General features: G+C 43.7%; 1 protein-coding gene across 1 annotated transcript in view; it reads left to right on the forward strand.

Moving 5' to 3' along the window:
• The first annotated feature begins 241 nt into the window (after nucleotides 1–241).
• mthfs (5,10-methenyltetrahydrofolate synthetase (5-formyltetrahydrofolate cyclo-ligase)) overlaps nucleotides 242–18,443 on the forward strand; it is a 45,631-nt gene continuing 27,429 nt past the window's right edge. Inside the window, exons 1-2 of the mRNA XM_078530471.1 lie at nucleotides 242–468; nucleotides 2,319–2,580. Of these exons, the coding sequence (XP_078386597.1) occupies nucleotides 316–468; nucleotides 2,319–2,580 (415 nt within the window). The 5' untranslated portion in view covers nucleotides 242–315. The remainder of the gene's footprint in view (nucleotides 469–2,318; nucleotides 2,581–18,443) is intronic.

Genomic DNA, 18,443 nt, shown 5'->3' on the forward strand with positions numbered 1-18,443 from the left:
AATGTATTAATATAAAGTTGTGTTAATTATGGAAATTGTCAATTTGGTTATTTATTAATTGTGCCTTTGGTTATTGTCAGAGTAGGGTTTGGATTACGGTTACGATAGGATTAGGGTCAGGAATACATTCGGCCCGGGTCAGGGTTAAGATGAGGGGCGCAGGGCACTTCTGGTTTAGATTGTGTTGCTGTCAGTCGCAGTGACACAGTGATGGGCGGGGCCAGTCAGGAGGGGCGGGGCCAGGTCCAGGGGGCGGGGTTGCAAAGGTCAAGGTGCACTGGGGGCCCGTGGCTAATCCGCGCGTTCCCGCCTCTGATGGAAGCCGGGGACGCGCCGCCTGCTCTCAGCCCGGGGAACATGGCCGCGCTGACAGCCGCTAAGAAGGCGCTTCGCCTGGAAATGAAGCGGAGGGTAGCGGCTCTGAGTGACGCCGAGAAACGGAGACAGACAGAGGCCGTGAGCCGGCGGGTGAGTGAGAGCAGAGCAAGGCCAGGCCTGGTCTGGCTAGGCCTGGCCATCGCCATCGCCATAACCCGCTGCTCAGGTCGTTCACCCCGTGACTCTGGAAGGTTTCCAGCAGCTACCATCAAACCAACCTCGACACCACAAACCGTCCAATAGACTCTGGCCTACAGACCCCGCCTCCTCACAGGCCCCGCCCATCACGTGCTCCTCCCCTCACAAACCCCGCCCATCACAGGCCCCTCCCCCTCATGGTCTCCACTCCCTCACATCCCTCCCACTCCTCCCAGACACATTGACCACAGATACCCACCATCCCCACTCCTTCAAGGCAATCCCCACCCCCCCTGCTCCTGGATCTGTCCTCATCCAACCCCCCCCTCCTCCCGAACAGGAAGATTGAATCCTAGAATAGTGCAAACACAGGCATGGACATATAGGACTTGAGTTTGTGCTCAAGTCTCTAAATAAGGGCTTCAATCCATCACCTTCAGGTGAGGGTGGTAGTGCTCTCCGATTTAGCGCCAGCACTCATTATCAACACTGCTCCTTGCCATGCGCTCACTTCACAGGCTTTTTCCCGTCTAATCCTCTAAAGTTCACCAACCAGCCTATGTCCAGTATGACCACTTGATGCATTTCACTTATGGTACAGTCCATATGGCTGAACAATCACATCACTGTCTCTTTCATCCTGTTGATTTCAGCTTATTTCTCGCCTTCTTTACATTTTCTGCCTCACTCCACTATCATGGAATTACAGGCAAATGAATGACCTGGTTAAGAAATTGGCTGAGCGGAAGGAGACAGTGGATAGGGGCAGTGAGCAGGTACTCTCATTGACTACTGGTGTCCTCCAAGGATTTGTCGTGGAACTTCAATTATTCACTGTGTTTATTAACAACTTAAATGATGAAATAGAAGTCAACATATCAACATTTGTAGATGAGACAAAGATAGGCGACATTACCAAGAGATATTGATAGATTAAGCGAATAGGCAAAACTGTGACAGATGGATTTCAGTGTAGATAAATGTGAGTTCATCCACTTTGGACCTAAAAAAAAAACCAGAATATTTTCTAAATGGTGAAAAGCTAGATAAAGTAGAGTAAAGTAAAATAAAAGCAAAATACTAGATAAAGTAGAGGTGGAGGCCCATACATAGATTGTCAAAATGTCATGAACACGTAACTTAAAAACTCAAAAGGCAAATAGAATTCTGGGCTTTATATCCAAAGGATTAGAATATCAAAGGTGTAGAAGTCATGCTTCAGCAATACAAAGCTTTGGTTAGACCACACCTGTAGTATTGTGAACAGTTCTAGGCACCACATCTTCGGAAGCATACACTAGCCTTGGAGAAAGTGTAGCATAGACTTACCTGGATTTCAAGATTTAAGTTACGAGTTTTATTCTTTGGAATCTAGAAGGTTGAGGAGTGATTTTATTGATGTTTTCAAGATATTAAGGGGAACAGATAGGATAGGTTGAGAGAAACAGTTTTTGCTTGTTGTGGAGTCTAGGACTGAGGGTGTCGTTTAAACATTAAAGCCAGACCTGTCTGGAGCCAACTTAGGAAACTCTTCTACACATGGGGGGGTGGTCAAAGTTTGCAATTCCCTTCCTTAAAGTGTATCTGCTGGTAGGTCAATTGTTAGTTTTAACTCAAAGATTGATAGATTTTTATTAACTAAAGCTTTTAAGGGAAAAGGGGAAATAATGGGTACATGGAGTTAGGTCACAGACCAGCTATGATCCCATTAACTGGCAGAACTGGCTCAAATGTCTAAATAGCCTTCTCCAATTCATATGTTCTTATGACTCCTACTGACTACATCTGTAATTCTCTTTCAGCTAATAGCTCACCCCAAGTACCAGAATTGCCAAAGAATTGCTGTCTTTTTAAGCATATCTGATGAAATTCAGACAGAAGACATAATAAAAGATGTTTTCCGGCATGGAAAGGAGTGCTTCATTCCCCGGTACAAATCTCGAAGCAACCACATGGACATGGTGAAACTGGCTTCAGCTGAAGAAATCCACCACCTTCCTCTAACGTCTTGGAACATTCGCCAGCCTGCTGAAGATGGTTTGCCTGAAGAGGCTTTAACCTCAGGTTGGTAGCGAATATAGAATTTATAGGGCTAGGATTTGAAACTGTTCACAATCTTTGGTGTCCTATTTGAACCGGAGCTAATTTTTCAATATCCCCAACCTCTCTAACATTTCCCACTCTACCCCTTATTAGTTCATCTGCTGCTAAAACCCATACCCATGCCTTCATTACATCCAAATTTGATATTTCACTGCTTCCCACCCTCCATAAGCTCATGCTGATCCAAAACCCTGCTGCCTGTATCCCAACTCGCACTGAGTCCCTTTCACTCTTCAGCCCTGCACTTGCTGAGTTATGTTGACTCCTAGTCCATCAGCGCTTCAGTTTTCTAATTCTTATCCTTGTGTTTAAATTGCTCTGTCCTAACTTTGTGACCTCCTCCAACCATCTGAAAACTCTTTATGTTCCTCCAGCTCAGACCGTAGTAGTGAGTTTTGCTCTGAAAGCGTAGAGACTAAAAGTATGTGACTTTCTCTCATCACTTACCTCATCGGCTGTGGGAAAATGTGGTTTCGTAAAAATATCGTGTAAAGAAATTTAAAGAAAACAAATAGCATGGTTTTTAACTTTAGCCCTTTTGAAAGTGTACCTGCTGGAAACCTGCAGTGTGTTTTGAGGCAGTAGGTTGAACATTACCTCAGCTCAGTTATATTTTCGCTAAGCTCAGTGTGGTTTGGCTTTTGGTTGGCTTGCCAAATTGGTAACTAAAAACTTCTTGTGCGCAGCATTAACACTATCTTAGGATCCTAATAAATGTAAGCATTATTGTATTGAAATGTATTAATTCTGACCATATTTATATTAACACCCTGATTCCGTTTGAGGGAAGGGCAAACAGGATTGCAAGCTGGATTGTTCATGCTGTTTTGCGTTTACTCAGAGGGAGTTGCTTTTTTTAAACTACGTTTTCCCCTTCCAACATGAGTGCTCTGGCTCTGTATGATATTTGCTTTAGTGGTCTGAACCTGCAGCAAAACTGAACACCGAGTGTACGCTGTATGCTGACTCCGCCTTTAAACCACACAGTCAGACATGAGTTTATTGACCGCTATGCCAATAATTTACTTTTAAAAGCTCCAAGAAGGCTTAGCAAAGGCTAAATATCAATTTGATTGAAATCAGCTTTGTTTTTACAGAATGATTAAATGAACAAATTCCATTAAACCTCAGTGTATGTATTCTTCATCTTTAAAAGTATACGGTGAAGCGAATTCGTGGAAATTCAAATTAATTATGTATAAAGCTGGGTGAAACTTACAACTTTGTGGATCGAGGAGCCACATGTTAGTCTTCAATGTGTCAGCTAAAATGGAAAATACATAGAATATTATACTGAATCTAAATGGTGCCAATTTATTGGTTCATTTCTGGGTTTAGCTTGATGATTGCTCCAACGGCCAAAGGCAGGGAATCTCATTGACTGCAACAACTGGAGGGGCATAATACTGCTGTCAGTGCCCGGCAAAGTTAAGACTGCTGTCAGTGCCCGGCAAGGTTAATACTGCTGTCAGTGCCCGGCAAGGTTAATACTGCTGTCAGTGCCCGGCAAGGTTAAGACTGCTGTCAGTGCCCGGCAAGGTTAAGACTGCTGTCAGTGCCCGGCAAGGTGAAGACTGCTGTCAGTGCCCGGTAAGGTTTTCAGCATGGCGCTCCCCAAACAGATTTATAGCAGAAGAAGACAGTACCCTTCATGAAGAATAGGCAGGTTTCTGGGGTGGCAGATTGTGCTGAGCAGATCTTTACACTCAGGAACATCTTAAAGCAAAGCCTAGAGTATCAGAAGCCATTTGTTATCAACTTAATTGATTTCAAGAAGGCTTTTGATAGCATACATTGATAGTCAGTCTGGTATATCGCAATACAGTTTGGCATCCTGGAACGGCATATTAACATCTTCAAAGCCTTATACCGCGACTCCAGCAGCTGTGTTAAGGCCAGCTTGGGCACCCCGGGCTCCTCCAACATCATCACAGGAGTACGGCAAAGCTGCACACTCTCCCCATTCCTTTTCCTCTAGGTTGTCGATTTCATAATGAGGAAAGCGATGGTGGGTGCAGATTTTGCATCACGTGGTAACATCACTGGTTGATGGACCTGGATTTTGCAGATGGCATGGCGTTGCTGGCTGAAGAATTGTGCGTGGTCTAAGACATGATCACCAGTCTTGAGAGCAGTGGCGCCAAGGTTGGTCTACATATCAGCTGCGGGAAGACCAAGACAATGATGATTAGAAGGCAACAAGGCCCTTCCATCACCATTGGACAGAACATCGAGGACATCAACCACTTCCCCAACCTAGGAAGTAACATCCCCAGGGAGGGTGATGTAGAGATCGACATCCACACAAGAATCAGCAAAACAGCAAACCAGTCTTCCAGTGGCTCCACACAGTCTCAGCATCCAACACCATCAACACTACCATGAAGCTGCAACCCTACATGTCCATAGTAGTACTACCTGCAATCTTTGCCAGTGAGACATGGAAGGGAACAGCAAAGGTGTCAAGTAAGTTGAACGTCTTTCCCCAGCACGGCCTACATAAGATCCTGAGCATCGCATGGAGAGACAACATCACCAAGGAAGAAGTATTACAGAGAACTGGTCAGAAACACCTCCAGGATATCATGATAGAGAGACGACTGAAACTGACCGGACATGTATTTTGTCTCCCAGATATACCCCCCACCAGAGTTTCAGTAGAATGGACATCACCAGATGGAAAAAGAAGATGGGGCCCGTCAAAGAAGACCTGGCATAGTACATTTAAGGAGGACCTTCAAGAGCAGGACTGCATCTAGGCTGGATTTAAAGAAATTGTGATAGACCAGAGCCAGTGGGAAGAGACTTGCTGCTGATTGTCCTGCAAAGAACCAGAGGAATTAAGTCTAAATAAGTAAACCTGGGTCTAGTGCCAAATGTAACAATGAAATTGTCCACAGTGTGGAAGGGAACTGGCTTCTTAAAAATACTCTGCTGGTAACAGTTTGCTTTCACTTTTACTTACTTTTAAAATACATTTCAGCTGTGCCCCTATGGACAAAATATAATAAATTGGGCCAGATTTTCACAGAGCTGGGACAGTCCTGTGGACCTTTAGAAATGGCGGGTGGCAGTTCTGCCCTAATATCTGACAAATCCAATTTTTCCTGGTAGTGGAAAGGGGGCGGGCGTGAATCACACAGGAGGGAAACACGAACACAGCAGGGCCATTTGTACCTGGTGCTGAGTACAAAAAGACCTCATTTTGGCTGTTGCAACCTGCAGTGAGGGATTCACGAATTGATGGAGTAGATGTAAACGCTCTTTAAGGATGGAAAAGGTCTGTCTAAGTGTCATGACCTAAAGATTTTTAAATCCTCTGTGTTATGACCCTTGGCCAGACCACGGGATGTGGGGGGAGATCCGGTTAGGGACCAATAACATTTTATTTAAAGTAGAGAAAGGTTGAGATTCAAGACAACTGCTTTTGGAATAAAGCCAAGAGATTCCACGGGTTTTGAACAAACAAAAACAAAGTTACTATCCAAGTTCAGAAAGATAAAACAATTTACGATATGTATCGTATATTCTTAACATTCAGGGTAAGTATGAGAGACATGTGAATTAACAGATAAACTGTGGTCGAACACACCTCAGTACAGAGTAAATGACAGATGCAACCAAGGCAGAGTCCATAGATTTCTCATGAAATCACCCAGACGTAGCTCCACTGTGAGTCAACCAATCTGGCTGAAACTTCGCCTTTCTCATGAGGGTTTCCAATCTCTAGCTTTGAAGATCCTGCCTTGGAATTCTCTCAAAGTTGCTCCCACTCAGATGGCTTTAACAATGGCCCACCTCGCATGGTTTCAATCTCTCCTTCTGTGACTCCTTCTCCCTGAATTCCTGAGTGACTCAATACTAGCTTACGAGAAAACTTTCAGATCTATGGCAGTGCCAAGGACAATACCACTTCTCCGAAGGGATACCTTTGCCCCAATGGCCCACAGTACTTAAAGTCTTATCCCTGCAGCACTTTCTTTAGCTTAAGTTAACTGGGATCTATTTCTGCCCTTTTCTGCCTCTGTGACACTCCCAGGCTGACAGACTACCTCAAACTGACAGAAGAAGAGTTGTTCATTGGCCCTTAAATTGAACTGTAGGACCTATCAACACACTCCTAGAGGCTCCCACCTTTGTTACTAGGCAGGAAACAAGATAACAGCATTGGAGCCCCCGTAACATAAAAGTTACAATATTCATAGACTGCGAACTTATATAGCACACACATACATCATGAATTGAATTCATAGCACCTGTTCCTTAAACATGAAGAAACCAGGCTTTAGTTGTCAGTGAGAGTTTAAGAAAAACTCTGCTCAACTGCTTTGATTGATAGACTATCTAGTGTAGGTTAGAAAAAAAATTCCCATCTGGTCATGCAGTTTCAATATAGGTCTTTGTTGAAGTTTTGCAAGGACTTTTATTATGTCATTATGAATGCTTGGTTGAGTTTCAAAAGCTACAATTATCCCAGGAGTTCGCAGCTCACGGTTTGATTGGCAGTTTAAAGAAGCTATTAAATGATTAACTACCTTTGATATGGGGCTGATTAGAAGTTTGTTTGCTTTTATAAGAAATTAACCATTTGAGGAGATTTAAAAGCTTTGATTGGGTGTCTTGAATTGTAGTTTTTTCACTAGCAAGTGTTTATGAGTGATAGCCATGTTAGATTGTTAGAAGTTTATTTTTTATCATCTCCACATCGTTCCGAGATCTGCAAAGGATGGATGCTGAATGAGTGGTTATGAGATGGCATGCGAGGTATGAGGGGGCAGGGGTGGATGGAGGGCATAAGTTGACATGAAGGTGACATGGAGGTGTATGATTGGCCATGGGAGTGTAGTGGGGGTTGATAGGGTGAGGGCTAGAGGGCCTGACTCGATCCCAACTGGTTAGTGTTTAACCAGCCAGCCTCGCCCGTTCCCGTGCTGCCTAAGATCTGCTTCCGGGATCAGTGGACCTGACTCAATCCCATGCTTCCTCTCTGCACTGTACATTGAGTCTAATGGGGCTCCTTAAATAGAGACGGGTTTGACAAGTTTGGAAATTTCCTGACTCGAGTTTCCCCACTCGAAACTCCAGCAACTCCAGCCCATACTGTCTGTCTCTCTACTCTCTCTCACTGTTATTCATTCTGTATCTCTTTTTCTCTCTCTCTGTCTCTCTCTCTCTCTCTGTTTTTCTACTTGTTTTTCAGGTGTTTCAAAGAATGAGGGAATGTTCCAGCGCAAAATGAGACCATTTGATCCGTCCTGTTTATGTGGGCATTTTGCTTCATGTGAGCACCCAATCTGATCCTGCTCTCCTTCTCAGCCCCTTGCGGTTTGATCTCCCACCTAGCCTAAACCCCCTCTCCTGTTCCTTCCCCACACTCTTTAATACGCTGGGTTTTTTTTTTACACAAACAATTCCCCTTTAAGAAAGGAAATGGGGCCTGATTTTAACTCTGTGGTAAGTGAATGGGATTTGAATCATTTAAACTCTTGCCCCATGGACTCTGCTTCAATAGATGTTTGTATGTTCTTTTGGATCAAAACCGACCTTTCCATTTTCCCTTCTTATCTACTCGGTACTGTCACTTTAAACAGCTCACTTGTCTGCAAACCAAAGTCCCTCTGTTCCTATTCTGCCTTAGAAATGTTACCTGTTAAAACATGTTTACTTTCTCTGGCCTTACTTCCTAATTATGTTACTTCAAAGTTATTCATGTTCTGGAACATTTGCCTGTCCTGCTGGCCTGTCGGGGCTCTCCTGTGGTTTTTCACAATCCCACATCGCAATTTGCCACCAACACACCCCACTCAATATCACAAATATCATCAAAAATTTAAATATTGATCCTTTAATTCTTCGGTTCAGATAAGAGCAATACAACAATGTAATCTGCATTGTTTTAAGCCTTCTACACACAAATTTTTCAGACCTCTTATTTAGTATTTGTATTTCATCATAGCAGGCAGTACCCTGGTGAATCTGTGCTGTACCCTTCCTAAAGCCTCACTATACTGTGTGGAATCTAATCCGATGCACAGTACTCTAACTGGAGTTTTGAAAGTGTTCTATGGTCTTATTATTTCTTGGCTTTCATGTTCTCTACTTTTTGATAAAAGCTAGAATTGCATTTTTGTTTAGTTCTGTCAGCCTGGGGTGCTGCTTTTATTGTCCTTTGAGCCTGTTCCCCTAATGCTCTTTGTTCCCCTTTAATGTTCCCCTTTGTTCTTTCACAGTACCGAACCTACTTCCATTCAAAGTATAATTACTGCCGTAATTTTTTTGATTTCAATGCATCGCCTCACATTACCTAACATTGAATGCCAACTTCCATTTTAGCTCATTCACATATCCTGTAACCCTTTGCAGCTTCTATTTTGGTAGCGTTTGCAAATTCCGACACCATTGGTAGCATCCTTCTTAATTAAAGACTCTAAATTTACCCCTGGCACAGATGTTAAACTAACTGACCTGTAATTACCGAGATCATTTCTGTCTCCTTTTTTTAAAAGAAGCATAGTACGTTGGCAAATCTCCAGTTGGCGAATCACACCCATATTGAATGGAGTCCTGAAATACAATTTCTAGTGTGTCAGCAATTTTTTTTTTCCATCTCCCTTTGGTTTCCTCCACCACTTCACATCTGCAATCTCTTTCCTTATCATTTAAAAATTTGCCCCTAGTCCAATCTGATGGTTTTTTTTTGTACTGATTTTTTCCTTTTCCTAGTGGGACCATCTTAGTTAGCTCTTTAACCTCTTCCAGTAACTCCCAAGCCTCTGAAATCTGGACTGTACTCCTTGAATTCTGGCCTTTTGAGGACCTGATTTTAATTTCTCCACCGCTAGTGGTTGTGCTTAGGCCCTAAGCTCTGGAAGTTTTTAATACCCCTCATTCATATCTGACCACAGTTTTCCTCTTCAATTTCATTTACACAATTTAGTGCTCTGTCATTCACAAGAAGCCCTTGTGTTCTCTTTCAACTCTCTACACATTGACTCTGTCTGTATTCCATCCTCTGTCCAGAATGGATTCCCTATTTTACTATCTTTACCACTCTGTTTCCTTTTTTATCTTTGTCCCCTAAGCACATGATATCCTGATAGGTTTATTTTCTGTTCTTGTTCGGTTTGCAGCCAGGTTTCTGTTAATGTGATTAAATCTAGGTATTTCTGTAAAGCAGTTGTCAGCCATTGCTCAGCTTGGCAGCACTCTCACCTCTCAGCCAGAAGGTCGTGGGTTCAAGTCCCACTCCAGGATTTGAGCATATAAACTAGGCTGACACTTCAGGGCAGGACTCTGTCAGTCAGCATTGCTGTCTATCGGCTAAGAGGTAGAACCAAGGCCCTGTCTTCCCTTGAGTGGCTGTAAAAGTTGGCACTCTTTCAGAGAAGAGCACAGGATTTCTCTCTGGTGCCCTGGCCAATAACTAACCCTCAACTGAGAACAACAAAACAGGTTATCTGACCATTATTACATTGCTGTTTGTTGGAGCTTGATGTGTGCAAATTGGGACACCCTGAGGTTGTGAAAGAGGCTATATAAATGCAGTGTTTCTTTTAGATCCCTGGGTTTATTTCCAAGTCCTGCCCCCCCAGGGAGAGCAGGGAGACCCTCCCTCCAGGATTAGGGCTGTTGAGGGGGAGGGGAAGTGAAGAACCAAACAGAAGTATATAAGTCCGAATTAGAGGGGCCGTTTCAGTGTCAGTGAGAGGGAGAATGGGCTCTTTGTAGAAGTGGAATGACAGAAGCTGAATGAAAGGAGAGAAACAGTGTTTCCTGTAATCAGAGACCAAGCAGCCCCAAATGGCAAAGGACACATCTTGGTGGAAGGAAAGAAAGCACCTCCACCTGACACCAGGGCCCTCATGGTTGATCCTGGATGTTCAGCCAGGGTGTAGGGGGGGGATGCTGGTGGTGGAGCAAGGAGACATTTGTGTTTTCAGCCCATGCAGGGATACCTGACTATCTAGGATCCTCCCAATATGATGTATGCTGGTGTGGGGATTTTTTTCTTCCACTAGAAGCATGGACTGAATTACAACAGGAAGCTCTTTACCATCAAACTGCAGTGAATCTCTGCTTCCCTGCTGTGGCTATCTGTCTTTAACCGTGATGCAAGTCTAGACCTTAGTTGCTTTTGGCAGTGGCTCCATCACGACAGAGGCAGCAGGGCTGAAGATGGAGCAGCTCCTCAATAATCCCCAACCCTGCATTGGCTTAGGTGACAAACAAGTAACGGGAAAGACCTGGGTGTAGAGGTAACCAATGTCAGGGATGTACTGGGTGGCAGTGGAGTAAGGTGGATATTGACAGCGGTGTTAGCTGCTGGAGTGTCCTGGCATTGCATCCAGCCTATGGATAGAACTATCCAAGAACTGAAGTCAACATCCAGCCATCAGTGGTGTATCAAGTGTATTGAGGAGATTCAAGCATGTGAAGCAGCTTGTATAATTTCACCACTTTTTGAATTCAGCTGTTCACTGGGACCTCAAAACCCATTCGGGGAAAGAGATCTTTCCAACAAGAGAAAATCTAACCGTCTTCCCTTAACTGTCAACAACATTGAGACCATCCAATCAGCTGCTTCTGCCACGTCCCCCTTTTCCATTAGGCCACCAGGTCAAACTTCATCTAAAGTTCCTTCTTGTCCTAGCTCCTGAACTCGCGTCTTTCTTTAATTTCTCTCCTCTCCAATCACCCTCCCCCCACCCCACCCCCATGCCATCTTCAAGTTCATTTTGTCCATGAGATCCAACTCCGGTTCCCTTGATCCTATTCCTACTAAACTGCTGACTATCTAAACTTCCCTTCCTGGTCCCCATCTTAACCAATATTGTTACTAGTTCTCTCTCTTCAGGTGTTTCCCTTTCTCCATAAAATCTGTTCTCCCCCCCCCTCTCTCTCTCTCTGTTCTTAAATCTGCCGTTATTATCATTCTCCTCAAAATACAACCCTTGACCTCACCGCCCTTGTAAATTACCCAATCTCCAACCTCCCTTTCCTCTCCAATGTCTTCCAACCTGCTGTCATCTTCCAAATTGGTGCCCATCTCTCCTGGAACTCCATGTTTGGATCCCTGCAGTCAGATTTATGTTCCTGCCACAGTATCAAAGTCATGAAGGGTCATGTGGACTCGAAACGTCGACTCTTTTCTTCTCCACCGATGCTGCCAGACCTGCCGAGTTTTTCCAGGTAATCAAGGAGTTTTTCCAGGTACTTTGTATCAAAGTCATGTTGTGTGACAGAGAAAAGACTTGCATTTATTTGGTGCTTTTCGCAACCATGAGATGTCTGAAAGAAGTGTAGTCACTATTGTAATACTGGAAATGCTGCAGCTAATTTGTGCACAGCACACTCCCACAAAAAAACAATGTGATAATGACCAGATCATCTTTTTTGTGATGTTGATTGAGGGGTAAATACTCTCTAGGATACCATAACTGTGGCAAAGGTAAATTATCCCTCGTTTTCTTTCTTGACCTGTCCTTGCAGCCTTTGACATGGTTGACCCACACCATCCCCTTCGATTCCCTCTAGACTGTTATCCAGCTGGGTGGGATTGCCCTCAGCAGGTTTCATTCTTATATATCTAATCATAACCAGACTGTCACATGCAGTGGCTTTTCTTCTGTTTCCTGCACTGTTACCGCTGATGTCCCCCAAGGATCTAGCCTTGGCCCCCCCTCCTATTTCTCATCTACATGCTGCCCCTTGGCAACATCATCCAAAAGCATAATAACCGTTTTCACATGTACGCAGACGACACTCGGTTCTACCTCACTACCATCTATTTCGACCCTTCCACTGTTGCTAAATTACCAGCCCACTTATCTGACATTCAGTATAGGATGAGCAGAATTTTCCCCACAATTAAATATTGATTAAAGCCAAAGCCGTTAATTTTGGTCCCTGCTCCAAATTCTGTTCCAAACAACCCATTTTGTTTTATGATGCTCCTGTGAAGTTCCTTGGTTCCTTGAGTTCAAGGTTCTATTGTTATGAACAGGTGAGGACAGATGTCAGGACTTGCCCTTTCTTTCCTAGTCCTTGATTGATCATAATATAATTTATAAGAATGAAGGTGTCAATTTAGTGTCTGTACTTAACCGTTTATGTGCTGATTGTAAAAAAAAAACTCAATCCAACAGGCTTTCTTGAGTTCAAACACAAAAGGGTTAGTTTTTATTGAGCTAAAAACGCACCCAGGTAAAGAAGTAAATATTTATAAAGGTAAACACACATCCCGGCCTTTGCAACACACGTACGCTCGCGTGCACGTGCGCGCGCACACACACACATCTATATGCAAAATTACAAGTTGTACAGTAGAGGAGGTTAACTTTTGGCCAAATTAAGATTCAATAATAAAAGACAAAAAATTGAGTTCACTGTTTATGATCCCCTTGCTGTTGTTCATGGCTACGGCTGCTTTTTTTAACAGTGGTCTTGATTTTTTTTTCCTTGGAAAGGCTACTTTGAGATTTTGAAGTGTCCTCTGGAACTTCTCTATCTGTTGATCCCAGAATGATATAAGCAGACAGAGTTCCTTTTGAAATTCTCTATCTCTGTGATGTATTCCAAACTATAAGAGTGATAGGGCCCTGAACTTGAGACAGCTGGGAGACAGATAATACTAATAGTCCATTTCCAGACTTTTCTTCTTCAGACCACTAGAAACAACCAGAGTGTTTTAATAAAAGACATTTCAAAATGGTGATTCTGATCACATAATCTCTCTCCCCGTAATGTTTTGAGTATTCCACAGAAAGTAATTAATTAGCTCATATTTGGACAGACCTTGGCTATTGTATTATGGCCTAGGTGGTTAGTTTTTTTTTAATGTCTTAGCCATCACTTCTGAATGGACCATTCTTCTCTGCGATGAGCTAGGAAGAACATATTAACACATTCTATATGGCCATGGTCCCGTAGACTTTCTGTCTCTACCTGATGGCTTGGAATGTAGCTCTAGTGATGCAAATGGTAAGAGCCAATTACCAGCTTTAGTTCATCTTTGAAGTAATTTTTGCCATCAGCAGGTGTGCAATTCCATAGGAGGTTTGCCTTGGCATGCCCTAATTGGGATTCATATTGGAAACTTGAAGACTTGACCGACTTATAATTGCAGATGTGTCAGGTGACCTGTAGCAGCCGTCTTAAGTTTAAAAGAAGTTGAATATATATCTGGCCGGCCAATTAAATTAAAGATTAATATTACACATGCACATGTCACATCGTCTTGACACTATATAAATATAAGTTGATGTTATCATCGCTGAATCCTCCACTATCAACATCCTGTGGGTTACCATTGACTAGAAACTGAACTGGACCAGCTATATAAATACTGTAGCTACAAGAGCAGGTCAGAGGCTAGGAATCCTGCAGAGTATAATTCACCTCCTGCCCCTCCCCACCCCCAACCCCCTCCCAATGCCTATCCAAAATCTACAAGGCACAAATCAGGAGTGTGATGGAATACTCCCCACTTACCTGGATGAGTGCAACTCCAACAACCCTCAAGAAGCTTGACACCATCCAGAACAAAGCAGTCTGCTTGATTGGCACCCCATCCACAAACATTCACTCCCCCCACCACCGATGCACAGTGGCAGCAGTGTGTACCATCTACTTCAAACCCGTGACCTCTACCACCAAGAAGGACAAGGGAAGCATATGCATGGGAACACCAACACCTGCAAGATCCTTTTGGAGTCACATACCATTCCTGACTTGGAACTATATTGCCATTTCTTTACTGTCGCTGGGTCAAAATCTTGGACTCTCTCCCTAACAGCACTGTGGGTGTACTGACACCACATGGACTGCAACGGTTCAAGAAAGTGGCTGAACACCACCTTCTCAAGGGCAATTAAAAATGGTTAGTAAATGATGGCTTTGCCAGTGATCTATACAACCCATGAACAAATAAAGGACTTTTCTCCCCGCCCCATGTACAAGGCCCCCAAACCTGAGACCCCATCTCGGCACATTTTCCTCCATTATTGATAACTTTATGAGTATGTATTAAATATGTATTTGTTCAAGTTTATTTTGCCTCCTTTTAATTGTAATTATTTAGACCTGTTACAGTCATTAGAAATGACTAATTTCCCCACCAGATGGCAGTGTATTACAAATTATAGCAAGTTGGCAATGTGGAGTTGATGGGATTAGTGTTATTCTAACAAAATGGGTACTGCACAAACGCCAAAAAATTTAAAGAGAAAGTAATTGGCAGCGCAAGGACATTAATGCGCAATGAGGTACTACACTCTCATCCATCAGTCCCTCAAAGGATATCTTGCTGCAGTTAAAGAATGCTATGTGTAAACTTTAGGAATCTGGAACTAATTGGAACAATTAATCCTGTCACAGACCAGGGAAAATCAGGAGGTGAATTCCATACTCCACTTTAGAATCTTGCAATATTTTCACATATGGATGAATCCAAGTTCCAGTCGGTGGCGAGGAATTTGGTTGGAGCTGCAACGCTCTGTCACTGTAATTCTGCCAGGGCCTCAGTCACACTCCCAGGGAAGATACAGGGATGGTGCAGGAGCAGCTCTGAAGAAATTCCTGGTCAAACTGTGATTGTAACACAATGGTGCTCCAAGACACTTCGCAAAGATGGGGACAAACGGTGTAGGACATAGAAAGAAACAACTTGCATCTAAATGGCACTGTTCATGACTTCAGGGCATTCCAAAACGCTTTACAGCCAATTAGGCACTTTGAATATGTAGCCACTGTTGCAACGTAAGAAACATGGCAGCCAATTTGCACACGGCAAGCTCTCACAAACAGCAATGTGATAATAACCAGATTATCTATTTTCGTGATGTTGATTGAGGGATAAATATTGGCCAGGATGCCCACTCCTCTGCACTTCAAAGTAACACCATGCTATCTTTCACATCCAGCTGACCAGGGCCCTCAGTTTAACATTTCAACTAAAAGATGGCACCTCCAACAGTGCAGCATTGCCTAAGTACTGCACTGGAGTATCAGCCTGGGTTATGAAGTAGGGCTTGAATAACAAAAGCAAGAAGTGCTGCCACTGAGCCATGTCTGACAGTGAGAGTAATTAGATTCTCTTTCATTGAACTTACACAGGCATGAAAGTCCGAATGGCCTCTTTCTGTGCTGCAAGGTGCTATGAGCAGTATTTTATGGGCCTGTAAAAATGGGAAATATGGCGGGTGGGGTGATTTAATTAGATGGGAGCCAACATTTTGGTTTCCCGACAGCAGGTTGAGATGTAGAGACTAAGTCAGCAAGCATGGCTGTGGCAGGTCGGACCTCACACCGCCCTGTGGTGGGTTCTTTACTTGTAATACATTTGCACGCCGTGAATACTCATTATATTAAAACTTCTTGCAATACCGTCCTACCTACAAGAGTAAGTCAGCAACGAACAGGAATCTCCCGGTACTCGGTGCACGTTTTGTTTAAAGGTGGCGTATCACAGGCTGCCACAGGCAAGTGCATAAAGGAGGTGACTAATGCCCTCTTCCGTCATGCGATTGAGTTCATCCATTACTCCACAGCTGAGGGCAGCCAGGTGTGGCAAGGATATTGGGCTTCAGGGCCATTGCTCAATTCGCTAGAGTGCAAGGGGTCATCTATTGCACTCACGTGGCCATTGGAGCACCCTGGGACCAACCAGTGGAATTTGCGAACTGATCTGTGACTGCAGGCAAAGAATCATGCGTGTGGATGCTTGTTTCCAGGGGAGGTCTCATGACACTCATACATTTTGCATAACTTGCAGTTCCCAAAACTTTTTAAGGCCCCAGCCCAGGTGGATGACAGGATCTACTAATGAATACACCCACTTCTGGTTCCACTGTTGGTAACAGTGTGCCATAGATAAAAATAACAGCCTATAATCCTTCGCTAGCAGAGGTGTTCAATTTCAGTTTTGGATGGTACAAGAGCATTTTGTGTCCGTGAGGGGGAAGGTCCAGATGCGGAATAATTTGGATAGTGGCCTTCTACATTCGGGAGTCCGTCTTGACCATTTGACTACCTGACTCTATACCCATCCTTAAAAATATCAAACCCCATTCCCAATTGGAAGTTTGACCATTTTTTTTTTAAAGAAATTATTCATCAGAGCCTTAATTTGTAGCACATCCAGAGCTTAGGGAAATAAACATTCTAACCTTTTATTCCCAATTGAGACAGAGCAGAGATCCATCCTGTTTGGGAGGGTCGCCGGAATCTCTTACATAGAATGTTTGGTAGGCCATTGTAGCTCTTTCACTCCGTTGGCAATTTGAAAAATGTCTTCTGTGACTTTTTCTGGAGGTTAGGCCACAGCTGGAATTTTGTGTGCAGTTCTGGTCACCACATTACAGGAAGGACATGATTGCTCTGGAGAGAGTGCAGAGGAGATTTACAAGAATGTTGCCAGGCCTTGAAAATTGCAGCTATTAGGAAAGATTGGATAAGCTAGGGTTGTTTTCCTTAGAATAGAGAAGGCTAAGGAGTGACCTAATTGCACAAAACTATGAGGGGCCTCGATAGGGTGGACAGGAAAGACTTGTTCCCTCCAGCTGAGGGGTCAGTTACCAGGGGGCATAGATTTAAGGAGGGGACATGAGGAAATTCCTTTTGACCCAGAGGGTGGTGGGTATCTGGAATTCACTGCCTAAGTTGGTGGTTGAGGCTGAAACGCTCAACTGATTTAAAAGGTACCTGGATCTGCATCTGAAGTGTTGTAACCTGCAAGGCTACGGACCAGGTGCTGGAGAGTGGCATTAAAATGAGTGGCTAGTTTCTTTTTTCTCTTTTTGGCTGGCACAGATGCAATGGGCTGAATGGCCTCTTTCTGGCACCGTAACTTTTCTATGGCTCTAATTGAATTCACATTGCTGTTGTTGGAATTCGGGGTAAAGGTGTCATTTAACTCTTCATCCCGTTTTCCCAAATTCCAAAACGATTCAGAGTTATAACCCTTATTGGTAGCAGTGGTTATATTTTATTCAGTCTAAGTAAAATTGATACAAACTAATTTCTGAGCAGTGGTAGCAAAGTGCACCAACATTACCATTGCACCGTGAGCTCCACATAATCACTTCTGGTCATGCCAGTTAATGTGGCACGTACACATGTGGCCCCTCAGGCAGCTCCTTCTCTTGTGAGAATCCAACTGCAGAATGGTCCCAAACCACCTCTGGCTAAATATGTCTCTCCCCCTACCCAGAGAATCCTTTTAATGCTTCCTTTCCACAGCAAAGTGTATGGAGCACAATGTAATCCAATCATTATCTCGCTACATCTCACCAAGACCAATTTCTTGCCCTCTACATTATCACCAGCCTCAGCCCCTATCCCTCTCCTCTTTGCTGCCAAAAGTGTAACCTGTATGATTATCAGCTCGTGTCGACACTTCTCTAATATCCTATTTCCTTGTCTCCCCACTGCTACTATTTCTAAACTACAAAGGATACACTGTGCTGGACCCATGGTCGCATCTATACTAAGATCCGCATGAGTACCCCCTTCCCCCTCTCTTTCCTCATTATTATTTTAACCCCTGCCACCTCCTCCTCCATGTTTCACCCTCCCATTCCTGGTCTCGCTCCCTCCTCTCCTTCCTCCTCTTGACTTGAAGTTTGCACTTGTTCTTGGTTCCCTGCGTACAACAGCACAGGGGATTTATTGGTGTGCTATAAAGTTCTCTGGTGACCATTGGTGCAGGATTCAGATTGTGCGCTGTCCAGCAGAGTGTCAGTGGATGGGAAGCAGTAGCTGCAACCCTGGCTGATTTCTTTACTCTCTCATTAATCCAGTGACACTGAATCCAGTTGTAGCCCCAA

The sequence above is a fragment of the Cetorhinus maximus genome, chromosome 26 (assembly GCF_964194155.1).
Source record: "Cetorhinus maximus chromosome 26, sCetMax3.hap1.1, whole genome shotgun sequence".
In the NCBI taxonomy this organism is placed as follows: Eukaryota; Metazoa; Chordata; class Chondrichthyes; order Lamniformes; family Cetorhinidae; genus Cetorhinus; species Cetorhinus maximus.